General features: G+C 50.0%; 1 protein-coding gene across 7 annotated transcripts in view; it reads left to right on the top strand.

Moving 5' to 3' along the window:
• SSH2 (slingshot protein phosphatase 2) overlaps positions 1–12,848 on the top strand; it is a 129,997-nt gene that overhangs the window by 53,740 nt on the left and 63,409 nt on the right. For 2 of the 7 annotated variants that reach the window (XM_083479750.1, XM_083479752.1), the window contains exon 1: positions 530–916. The exons of 4 other annotated variants lie outside the window; for them this stretch is intronic. In XM_083479750.1, the coding sequence (XP_083335876.1) occupies positions 732–916 (185 nt within the window). In that variant the 5' untranslated portion in view covers positions 530–731. Of the gene's footprint in view, positions 1–520; positions 917–12,848 lie in introns of those variants that run through there. One more of the 7 variants, XM_083479751.1, reaches the window with a different exon arrangement.

Here is a 12,848-nt window from a genome sequence, read left to right on the forward strand (position 1 = left end):
CTCGGTCTCCTCTTTTCCAGGCTAAACATACCCAGTAACTCCAGCTGTTCCTCATCAGGCTTGGTTTCCAGATGTCAACATATATTGTCCTCTATAGGGGGGCAGGGGGCGCGGAGTGCGCCACCCTGGGGTGCTTTTAAAAGTGGCTGGGGGGGGGGGAGAGAGAAATAAATGCATGGAGGTGAAGGCTATCAATGGCCTCTGCACCCTAGCCATGCTTGCGGACTTCCCAGAGGAAGGCGGTTGCCAACTGCGGGGAAGAGCGCGACGCAGCCAGGCTACCCGTCTCTGCCCCCCGTCTGACGGGAGACGGAGGCGACCGGACGCCCCGGCATCGTCCCAAGGCCGCGTGGCTGAGCTGCCGCCGCCTTGGGGAAGCGCGGAGAGGCAAGGCGCGCCCCGGCCGGTCTCTGGTGCTGGGGCAGCGCCCGCCTCTCCTCGTGGCCGGCGAAGGGACGCCCGCGCGCCCCGCCCCTGGGCCGGCCCAGAGGCGAAGTTGGGCCGGCTCGCCCTTGCGCACTGCGCGCCGGGCCGGCTTGGGGAGGCCAGGAGGGCGGGCGCTCCTCGGACGCGCCAGAAGCCGCTGCCGGCGCCGGAGCGCAAGCAGCTCCCCGGCCCCAGCCTCCTGCCTGCGCTGCCAGCCAGCCAGCCAGCCGCGCTCCTCTCTTCCCCGGCGTGCGCCCTGGTGCGCCCATGCTCCGCGCTCTCCGGCGGGGACCCCGCAGCCCCCTATGACCCTGCGCGGGCTCCGGCGGAGACAGCAAGGCGGCGGGGGCCGAGGAGGAGCAGGCGGCAGCGGCCGACCCCCTTCCGCCGCCCCGGCCTGCCCCCTCTGCCGCCGCCGCCGCCGGCCCCCCAAGATGATCCCCTACTTCTCCGACGACGCCGTCATCTCCCAGAACGCCATCAACCAGCTGTGAGTACCGCCGCCGCTTCTCTCCCCCTCCAGCCCGTGTTACTAGGGAGGAAGTTAGCAGGATAGTTGAGCACCCCCTCCCCAAACGTATGGGATCATTTCCTCCTTTTCCCAGACACGGATTGAGAATCTTACATTCTCTCTCTCTCTCTCCCTCCTCGCCCCCCACCCCCCCATACACTTTTCTCGTCCCCTTGCCAGCGGTGGCTCCGCGTACTGCAGCGCAGAAGCCGTTTGATTTCTCTGGGTCCCGTACCCCCCCCCCCCGCCGCCGCTCTTTTCCTCCCTTTTTCCTCTCCTTTCTCTGCTGCCAATTTTTTTAGGAAGTCATCTCGGGTAAAGCAGAGAGTCAAAGGAGGAGACTCTGGGCGGGCGAGTCGAATCTCCTTGCTTATTTCGGATCTATTTCTCCCATTCCTGTTGGGGGTGCGGGGCAGAGAGGATAGAGGAAACGGGGGTCTAGTCCGTTCCGACGCCGCTCCTGCCCCAAAGAACATCCGTGCGCGCCGAGGGGTGGGTGGGTGGGTAGGTGGGTGGGCGAGCGCGTGCGCAGAAAAAGAGAGGAAAATTGGGTTTAGGTGGGAAGTTAACTTCGGGAGCTCAGCAAGCTGGGTTTGCCCGGACCTGCCCTCCCCAGCTGTTGCCCTCCAGATGTTTAAGCTACAGCTCTGCGCTGGCTGGCCGGAGTTGCAGGCCGGAACACCTGGAGGGCTCCCAGGTTAGCAAATTTTGGAGCAGTTGTACTATGCGAGAGGGAAGACGTGCCAGGGGCAGCTTCGAGCGAACCTTGAATCCAAGCTTTGTGGTGGTTTGAGTTGCTGGCCTGAGCGCTTTTGCTTCAAAGTAAATCTCAAGTACAGTGGTGCCTCGGGTTAAGAACTTAATTCGTTCTGGAGGTCCGTTATTAACCTGAAGCTGTTCTTAACCTGAAGCACCACTTTAGCTAATGGGGCCTCCTGCTGCTGCCACACAATTTCTGTTCTCATCCTGAAGCAAAGTTCTTAACCCGAGGTACTGTTTCTGGGTTAGCAGAGTCTAACCTGAAGCATTTGTAACCCGAGGTGCCACTGTATAGGAATGGGCTTCAGCCACCCAACAAACGGTGTGGGGCTGCAGCCTGTGTTGGGAGCCCTGTCCTTACTGGGGGATTATTGCCACAGAAGTGTGCATGGGAAAGTAGCCTTCATGAGAGATGGGTGTCTTTCCTCCCCAAACAAAGCAGTTAAGAACATAAAGAAGAGCCTACTGGGTCAGGCCAAGGGGGCCCATCCAGTCCAGTATCCTGTTCTCACAGTGGCCAACCAGTTTCCTGTAGGAAACCTGAAGTGGGACCCCAGCACAATAGCATTCTCCCCTCCTGGTGTTCAGAAGCACTGCTGCCTCCAGCAGCCGTTATGGCAAGTAGGGTTGCTATTGTGAAAATGACTAAGGGGAGCCTTGTCTGCTGTTCTTAGCCCCTTGGAAAATGCCTCGTATAAAAATGTCCACAGTATAAAAGAATAAATATAATAATTGGAATCATAGAGTTGGAGGGGAGCCAAAGGGTCATCTAGTCCAACCCCCTGCAATCTTGCAAATTTGCACTCTTGTTTTCAAATGATCCCCCCCCCCCGGTGAGTTCACCGTGCTTTGCTGTCTGTTCTTGAACCCAATTCCAAACATGCAGGTTTGGAGACAACTTGAGTTCGGCTCGGCCTGCTGCCCTGTTTTCGCTCCCTGCTCTTTATTCTTGCGCTGGGGGGAGCGTAAACCATCTTTCTTCCCCCCACCCCATTTTTACGCTTGGCTCCATAAAAGGTTTTTGTGGTTTTCCTGTTCTGCGGCAAGGCATACGCCCTTCCCCAGAACCTCAGGCCGGTCCCTCCGCTCTTGGCCTCTAGCTCTCTACTTTCAGGGCTTCCGCTTCTCGGCACCTTCTCAGACCCTTCGGCCCTCTCAGCTTGGGAAGGGGGGGGGGGGGCTTCGGCTATCAGAGACGGCTGTCCAGGAATAGCTGCACAAGAAGTCTGTGTCAGCAAATGGAGGTTTTACAGTTGCAGAGGCCTTGCAGTCTCCTACCAACAACTGGGCAGCTGCCAGCCTTGGTGGGGATGGCTTTTAATGCCTTTCCCTCTTCTCTCCCCACCCCCCGCCCCACTGTCACTGCTCCCTGGTGCAAAAACCCCACTGGTTCACTGGCTTCCTGCCCAAACAAAGCCTTGGTGCTTGGAGCACCAGTTTTGGGCAAGGAAGCAGGGCATGGGAGTCTTGCTTTTGGATACCACTTGCTGGAAGTTGCAGGTGGAGAGAGTCCTGCTAGAGGGGGCATCCGCTTGGCCACCGTGAAAGCAGAAAGCTGAACTTCACAGACCCCCCTTGACCTGATCCAGCAGGGCCATTCTGATGCTCCTGTGTGTGGCTTTGCTGCTTCTGACGCTGCTGAGTGCTGGGAACATAGGAAGCAGTCTCCTTCTGAGTCAGATTGCAGAGAGTTTGGGGAAGGGCCATAACAACTCAGTGGCAGAGCATCTGCTTTGTTTGCAGGAGGCCCCAGGTGTAATCCCCAATGGCATTTGCAGGTAAAGCTGGGAGAGAAGCCTGCCAGGAACACTTAAGAGATGCTGCCAGTCAGTGATGGCAAAACTAAGCTAGATGGACCTATGATCTGGACTCTGTATATGGCAGCTCCCTGTGATCCTGTGCTCCTAGGACATATTGCTCTGTCTCCAGTTTCAGACTGGAGAATCTCTGCCTCAGTGTTAGAAACTGAAATATATAAGCCAGGTGTTAAATAGCTCCTTAAACCAGGGATACAGTCGGCAGAACAGAACAGCCAGTTGCTCTTTTGGGGCCAAACAACTCAAAAGTTTTGCTTTTCATTAGGACTTTGGGGTTCCTACACTCCATTCTGATTGTGCAGATAAAATAGAACGGATAGAATCCCACAGGTTGCATTGCTAGTGTGTGAAAACAGTCCAGATCCAAGGATCCCCAGGCAGGCACCTCCAGATGGTGATGTCAGATGCCGTTGTGGTACCCAGACACCTTCACTTGCTTGCAAGTGGCCAGTAGCCAGGTGCAAAATGCGCCTGGCAAATTTCAAACGCTTCTCTGCCCTACCTGGAGATTCTGGGGCTTGAACCTGGGAACTTCTGCATGCAAGGCAGAGCTGTGGCCGTTCCCCATATTACCAAGCGTGGGAGGCCAGGGAGCCCCCTCCTGCAGACAGGGGCCTCTTGAGGGTGCCTGGGGTGTGGAAGGAAGGCCAAGAGATGTGTTACTTTCAAATGCAGGTCAGAGAAAGTGTTCTGGGCTGTGTTTCTATGAGAGCTTTGGGGATCTGCAGATTCTTATTTGTGGGGTTCTTCGATGACAAGATCAGTGTGCCCTTAGCATGCCTGGGGTTTCACAGAGTGCAAGAGGTCAGGTGGTCCCCTGCCCCAAAGAGGTTACAGTCAAAAAGTCTGACGCAACGGAAGCGGCAGAGGGAGTGGGAGGAAGCAGAAGCTGGGATGTAAAACTGAGAAGCAACTGGCCCATGCTTAGCCCACTTTACAGGCTGGGGTCACAGCTGGGCACAGGAATTAAGGGGAAAGCCTTTCTGGAAGCAACATTGCCCCCTATTACAGCCACAGAGCATTGGTGGGGCCAGGGCAGCATCCCATGTGAATGGGCCCCCCAAAGGTAGAAATACCAAAAAGCCGCTGAGTTTTTCTTCGGGTCCTGTCCTTCAAAATCCTGGCAATGTTGTTGATCCCACTGAGAGAGGGGGGCGGCTCTCTTATCTGCTCGAATCATAGAATTGTAGAAGTGGAAGGGATCTTGTCATCTAGCCCAGCCCGCTGCGGCAATGCAGGAATCGCAGCTAAAGGAATGCAGGAATCCTCGCAGAACTCTAGCCCAATGGTTGCCATTAATTAATTTGATTTTGAAACGAATTGATTTTAGAATGCTGTGTTACTTTTGCTGTTGTTAGCCGCTCTGAGCCCAGCTTCAGCTGGGGAGGGCGGGATATATATATATATATATATATATATATATATATATATATATGCGCTTTCGTAGATTTTCACGGGTACAGGAATGCAGGTTTTGGTGTCTTCGGGTGTCTTCCCGTGTAAGAGTTGGGGTGTCTAGGCGACGTTTCGACGAGGTCTCACTCGTCATCTTCAGGCTGGTGCTTTCGGCTTCTTGTTACTGGAACAGAGCAGGATCTCAGTGTTTGAGTTCCTATAAATACTGTTGAGGGGGTGTGGTGTGTAGCCTCCAACGTTCTGGGCAGAGAGGAAGTTCCCAGGTTAGTGTGCCTTTTCTTCTTTTGTTCCTTAATTACTTGAGGGATATCTTGAGTGATTTCTTGAGTGATATTCTGAGTACCACTTAGGTGGGTCATTAGGTGTGGATTAGTTGCTAAAGCTTTCGTGTCTTGACCTCTTGAGCTTGTGAAGAGTTTTTCTGAGAAGATGGCTGTACTGCACTTAGTTGTGCTCTGGCTTGGCTTCGTGTATAGGGGCGAGCTGTGGTTTTGTGCCCTGTGCCAGCCAGATCTGTGTAGGGATTGCAGGGGGGTGCAGCATCCGGAGGTGCCACTATGGTTTGGCTACTGGATGGTGTCTGTAATTTATCTGTGGAGAGGGTCTGGGTTTGGGTCTGGTGTGGTTGATTGGTGATGGCGTTCTGTGTGCCTCTGGTTCTGGTGTCGGTTTTTGTGGGGAGGGCTAATTTCCAGATGTCTGGCAGGCGGGACGTGTCGTCACGCTTGTTCATGTTGTGAGGGTGTTTCTCTACAGATAAAATTAGCAAAATCCTCCATAAACACAATATCAAAACAGCCTTTTGCACCAACCAAAAAATAGCCAATATCCTCAGAAACCCCAAAGATAAAATCCAGTTGGAAAACCAAGGGGTCTATGAAATACCCTGCAAAGTCTGCCCAGCCACGTACATTGGACAAACAAACAGACGAATAAATGCACGTATCGCAGAACACAAGAATGCCGTCAAAAAAGAAGAAAAAACTTCCTCTCTTTTCCAACACATGAAAGAAACAGGACACGAAATTAATTTTGCAGATTCCAAATTGCTCTTTAACATGGAACATCACCACAAGAGAATAATCATGGAAGCCATCGAGATAGAGAAACACCCTCACAACATGAACAAGCGTGACGACACGTCCCGCCTGCCAGACATCTGGAAATTAGCCCTCCCCACAAAAACCGACACCAGAACCAGAGGCACACAGAACGCCATCACCAATCAACCACACCAGACCCAAACCCAGACCCTCTCCACAGATAAATTACAGACACCATCCAGTAGCCAAACCATAGTGGCACCTCCGGATGCTGCACCCCCCTGCAATCCCTACACAGATCTGGCTGGCACAGGGCACAAAACCACAGCTCGCCCCTATACACGAAGCCAAGCCAGAGCACAACTAAGTGCAGTACAGCCATCTTCTCAGAAAAACTCTTCACAAGCTCAAGAGGTCAAGACACGAAAGCTTTAGCAACTAATCCACACCTAATGACCCACCTAAGTGGTACTCAGAATATCACTCAAGAAATCACTCAAGATATCCCTCAAGTAATTAAGGAACAAAAGAAGAAAAGGCACACTAACCTGGGAACTTCCTCTCTGCCCAGAACGTTGGAGGCTATACACCACACCCCCTCAACAGTATTTATAGGAACTCAAACACTGAGATCCTGCTCTGTTCCAGTAACAAGAAGCCGAAAGCACCAGCCTGAAGATGACGAGTGAGACCTCGTCGAAACGTCGCCTAGACACCCCAACTCTTACACGGGAAGACACCCGAAGACACCAAAACCTGCATATATATATATATATATATATATATATATATATATATATATATATATATATATATATGTATATATGTATGTATGTATCCCTGACAAATGGCCACCCGGCGACCTCTGCTTAAAAACCTCCAGCAAATAAGAGTCCCCTGCCGTCACCAGCTACAGTCTAAAAATGCACCCAGCAAGCTTCTGCCTCTCATGGGACTTGACTTGACTTTCCAGGCTTCCTACAGGCGAGGGAAGGGTCTAGTGTGACACAGAAGCTTGCGTGCTGCATTTTGGGCACTGTGTTTCAGACAGACCGCATCTTTTCACCTGTTCAGGATCCACATTATCTTGTGGAGCAGGCTCTTACGATGTGGTAGGGCATACCATACCAAAAGAATGAGTTTCTGTGCAGTAATGAGTCACTCAGGAACACAAGTTTATCGTTGAAGAGTGTGGCTTTATTAAAAGTCGCTGTTTGGCATAAATCCAGTGTTAGAAACTGAGATGTGAAAGCTAGGAGCTAAATGGCACCTTAAACCAAGGTTATGGGTGCAACGGAATGTCTAGGCGCACTTTTACAAAGCTGAAAATGAATGAACTGCAGCTAAAATATTTTGTTCATTTTTCACATGGTCTAGTCCTTCCCCTGCCCACATCTCTAATATTCTTAAGAGGGTCTCATCTCCAGTCTTCAGAGAGCAGCTGGAAGTGGGGAGGCAGAAAAAGGCCCTCCTTTCCTTCCACTCCACAGTTTTAACCTGAAATCTTAGGCGCAGTGCTGCACCCGGAGCTCAGAAACTACTTGCGCTAATTCCCTGTCGCAAAATGCTCCTAGAACATCGGGAGTTTCGAACACTGGATAAATCAAGATGTTCTTGCGTGCCAGCACTCTTCCCCTCACACTTACACACTGCCTTCTGCAGAACAGCAGACTCCGGTCTCTGAATTTGCTACTTCCCCTTTGCTTTTGGGGTGAAGGGCAGAGAGCAGGATGCAGGCATGTGAATTTGCCAGTAACTAGCCGTGGGTATCTATCTGGGGAGATTGCCGTGTGTGTGTGTGTGTGTGTGTGTGTGTGTGTGTGTGTGTGTTTTCGGAGCCCTTTCCTAGAGCACCTGAAGTGTTGTTGCTTAAACAGCACATCCACAGTAGCTGCTGGAACACAGGGAGCTGCTTTCTACTGAGTCAGACCATTGGGTTCATCTAGCTCAGTACTGCCTGCACTGACTGGCAGCGGCTGTCCAGGGATTTTAGACCGGGTTCTCTCCCACCGCGGTTTGAACCTGGGACCTTCTGCATGTGAAGCTGAGGCTCTGGCGCTACAGCTCATCCACTCTCGGAAAAAGCTTGCCTCCTGAAATAATTGCCTAGGAGAAGCAAGTAAAATGCTGCTAGGCTCCAAAACCTTAACGGCTTTGATGTTTTGTTTTGTTCAACTATCAAGCAGGATATACATTTTACAAAAGGAAAGGAAAGGCAATGTTTGGACATGCATGCTCTTAAGAGCTGCTGGATTCCCAGCTCTTTCTTTCCCCCCTTTTTTTCTTATATATCCCTTTTTCTGTAATGCTTTATTGATTTTTAAAATAATAATAATAATAATAATAATTTATTATTTGTACCCCGCCCATCTGGCTGGGTTTCCCCAGCCACTCTGGGCGGCTTCCACAGAAACCAAAAAACACTAAAATATCATACATTAAAAGCTTCCCTGAATAGGGCCGCCTTAAGATGTCTTCTGAATGTCAGGTAGTTGTCCATCACCTTGACATCCAATGGGAGGGCATTCCACAGGGCGGGCGCCACCACCGAAAAGGCCCTCTGCCTGGTTCCCTGTAGCTTCGCTTCTCGTAATGAGGGAACCGCCAGAAGGCCCTCGGCGCTGGACCTCAGTGTCCGGGCAGAATGATGGGGGTGGAGACGCAAGTCAACCAAAGCAAAGCAAAACAAAGCAAGTCAACCAAAACAATCCAAAACCGATACATATTACCAAAAAAGATTTAGATTCATACATAGCTATTTCCAGCCGTGACTTCCAATCACCCCATTGTGGTTCCTCAATTACATTTTCGACTACACACTTTCCTTTATCTCTCCTAAGTTGTTTTCAGTTGTATTGGTTTTGTAAAATTCCCTTATTTCATGCAGAGGTCAATCCAGGCCTGCCAAAGAATTTAAATTTTTACAGTGCTCTTTTAGGTGCATTCCGTAAACGTCCCACTCTCTATTAAATATTTGATCTCTATCATCTCAGAATCTTGCTGTTGTTCTTGCTAACTCTGCATATTCTCACATTTTTGTCTGCCAATCCAATTTGGATTTCCAGCTCTTTCACTTCCATCTCTTCCTCTGCCGTGCCTTTAACCTGTGTGTGCAGGCAGCAGTTCAACAGATGCAGCGTTCACCATCACTCCATGCTGGGGGAAAGCTACACGTGTTGAATTCCTCCCTGCCCTGTAGCAGTTGAAGAGTTCCCAGGCCCAGTGGAGGAGGAGAAACAAAAGCACACCTGGCAACTCTGGGGCCTCGCCCTGAAAGCATAGCAACATAGGTAGCCGTCGTCTACCAATTCAGACAATACTTAAGTTCAGTATTGTCAACACTGCCTCCTAAAAAAGAATGCAAGATTCCAGTCCTCGTGGGATGAACAAAAGAGGAATGTAGGGAGCTGCTTTCTACAGTGCTAGACCAAAACTATCTAGCTCAGTATTTTTGCACTGAGCTTCACACAAACGGCAATACCTGGAGATGCCATTGGCGATTGAAACTGCTTTTGCACGCAAGGCAGGTGCTCAGCTCCTGAGGTGCAGCCCCAAACATGGCTTATGGAGCAGTGCAGAGTTGAGCCCCCCAGAAAGCAGCCCAGTATCAGGTGTGTCTTCAGCCATTGCTCCCCTTTTTAACCCTGCTGCAGAAACCCAGTACCAGATGAGTTGTAATTACCGTATTTTTCCGTGTATAAGACTGAGGTTTTTTCTTTAAAAAATAGGTTTAAAATTGGGGGTCGTCTTATACACAGATACAATCCCTCCCCCCATTTTCTTAATTTGGAGTCCCCCAAAACAGGGGGCGTCTTATACACAGAAAAATACGGTAGTTGCTGTGGTTCCGGGCTCCAAAGTTGCCACTAGCCTTCCTTCTTTTGATGGCGTACCTGATTCAATAACTCAAGTCCAACCCTTTGCTACCCTGCCTCCCAGTAGCAGCCGGTCGCTGGTTTCTGGCATCTCACGGACAAGAGCATCTAACAGCCTATTTGAGACCAGGGATGGTGGTGTCATGGTTAGAGTGTTGGACTAGGTCCTGCGAGACCAGGGTTCGAATCCTCACTTGGCCATGAAGTTCACTGGGTAACCTCGGCCCAACCATTGCCGCTCAGCCTAACTTACCTCACAGGGTGGTTGTGGGGATTAAAGGGGGAGGGGAGAACCATGCAAGCCACCTTGATTCCTTCGTCATGCAGTGCAAACTATGGGACTCCTCCCCACAGTGTTGGACAAATTCATGGAGGAGACGGCTGTCAATGGCTGCTATCCTCAATGGCTATGCTCTTCCTCCGTGTTTGGAGGCAGCAATGCTTCTGAATACCAGTTGCTGGAAACCACAGGAGGAAAGAGTTGCTCTTGTGGGTTGCTCACACACATCTTGTTGTGAGAACGGGATTAGATGGGACATTGGCCTACTCCAGCTGCTGCTCTTACATTCTTAAATGTTTGTATGTACTAGCGGGGTGCCATGGAGCTGAAAAGCAGTCTATAAGCAAACTGAAATAATTAAAGTGGTACCTTGGTTCCACTCAAACTTAATCCGTTCCGGAAGTCCGTTCCAAAACCAAAGCGTTCCAAAACCAAGGCGTGTTTTCCCATAGAAAGTAATGCAAAATGGATTAATCTGTTCCAGACTTTTAAAAACAACCCCTAAAACAGCAATTTAACATGAATTTTACTCTCTAACGAGACCATTGATCCATAAAATGAAAGCAATAATCAATGTACTGTACTGTAAAATAAATAAGACAGTATTGTAGATGATAAAAATTAAAATTATTATTTTTTCTTACCTGCATTTATGATAGTCATTGTTTGGATGGGGGGCATTTATCCATTTCCACAGTCAATCAATCAATCAAACAATCAATCAGTAGCTGAACTGGGTTCCACACAGTCACAAAAGCAAATTCACCAAAAAAGCCTCAAAAACAAAAACGCAAAATAAAAGCAAAAACAAAAGCACCAAACTTACTCTGTTCCAGAAGTCCAATTGACTTCTGAAATGTTCAAAAACCAAGGCACAGCTTCTGATTGTTGCAGGTGCCCCAGAAACAATAGCCGACAGCCGCATCGGATGTTCAGCTTCCAAAAATTTTTTGAAAACCAGAACACTTACTTGGGTTTTCGGTGTTGGGGAACCAAAGCGTTTGAGAAACAAGGTACCACTGTATTTCTTTATAAACAGTAGCTGTGTACCCCAGTTTAATTTTAAAAAATCAAAACCTTTTACAACAAATACACACACACAAACACACATATATATACACACATATATATACACGCAAGAAAACTGCATGGTCTTTAAAAAAATAAATAAAGTAGATCACCAGCTAGCTGTTACAGGAAGCATTTGTCTGCCTAAGCCTGGCAGCAAAGAAAAGATCTCAGCAAAGGTTCAAAGTTCAGTGTAGGAAGGCGCCTGCTGAATCTCTATTCGGAGAGCGTTCTGTAGGGCTGGGCCGGTGACATTAAAGGCTCGGTTTTGTACTGTGTTGATGCCAAATGAGCCTCACCAATAATAACAACCATTCCTTGATAAACTCCTCTGCACAACTTCAGAGGCGGCAGGCTGAACTGTGGACCAGAGTATATTGCCTAGAAGATGGTGTGGGTGTCTCGTAAGTTGCAGCGCCTTTGTGAGTCTACGGTATCAGGATGCTGGGGGACCCGGCGTTTTCGTTGGGCGGTTTCCTCGCCTGCAGGACTGCAGAGATGGGATCTTGCTATTGTGGGTGGTAGAATGGAACAGGATCTGAATCGAGGCATTGCGATAGTAACAGAGTTCTGCCTCGCATGCTTTGTTGAGAATGCCTGCCTTCAGAAGCTGAATGGTGGGGAGTTTGGGACAGACGAAAGGAAGAACTTCTTTGCCCAGCCCACGCATGGTTAAACTCTGGAATTCGCTCCCGCACGATGTTGCTGTGGCCACCAACAGGAATGGCTTCCAAAAGGGGATTGGGTAAATTAAGGGGGCAGTAAGGCTACCCATGGGACATGGGTGGCGCTGTGGGTTAAACCACAGAGCCTACGACTTGCTGATCAGAAGGTCGCGGTTCCCATTGCTCGGTCCCAGCTCCTGCCAACCTAGCAGTTCGAAAGCACGTCAAAGTGCAAGTAGATAAATAGGTATGCTCCGGCAGGAACGTAAACGGCGTTTCCGTGCACTGCTCTGGTTCGCCAGAAGCGGCTTGAGCCACATGACCCGGAAGCTGTACGCCGGCTCCCTCGGCCAGTAAAGCGTAATGAGCGTCGCAACCCCAGAGTCGGCCACGACTGGACCTAATGGTCAGGGGTCCCTTTACCTTTACCTTTAAGGCTACCCATAGCTAGTAGCCACAATGTTCTCCCTCGGCCTTCCTGGGAATTGCAAGTGGGCAGAATCTGATATGTTCCAAACGTAGTGTATTCAGGGTTTTAGGAGATATTAAACCTAGACTTAATATATGTCGTCATCTTTTTTAAAAAATGAGGTTGGTTTTTCAGCTGCTTAGGTTGGCTTCGGCTGGAGGCTGAAGCATCGTAGGGCAGAGGGAGGGAGCTCCGCAGTGTCTCTTCTTTAGCGACTTGGTGAGGTCCTGATAGCGAAGGAACAGGGAGTGCAAATCCCTTGCTTACAGGCACCCAGCGGTGGGGGAGACCCACCCTTTCCTTCCCTGGAACAGAGAGATTAAAGCTCCTGCGGTTATCAGGAACAGGTTTTGCCGCATCCCCTACTGAGATTATCAGCTGTGGCCAAGCGGGGCCCTTTTTGCTGGTTTTCGTGGGGATTTAAGTCTTGGCTGCGACTGAGCAAATGTGAGGCAAGGGAGGTTTCTGGTTTTTATCTTTAAAGCTACTTGCCATTTTGCTTTTCTCTTCCAGAGAAAA

The sequence above is a fragment of the Podarcis liolepis genome, assembly GCF_965112155.1.
Source record: "Podarcis liolepis genome assembly, chromosome: 16".
In the NCBI taxonomy this organism is placed as follows: Eukaryota; Metazoa; Chordata; class Lepidosauria; order Squamata; family Lacertidae; genus Podarcis; species Podarcis liolepis.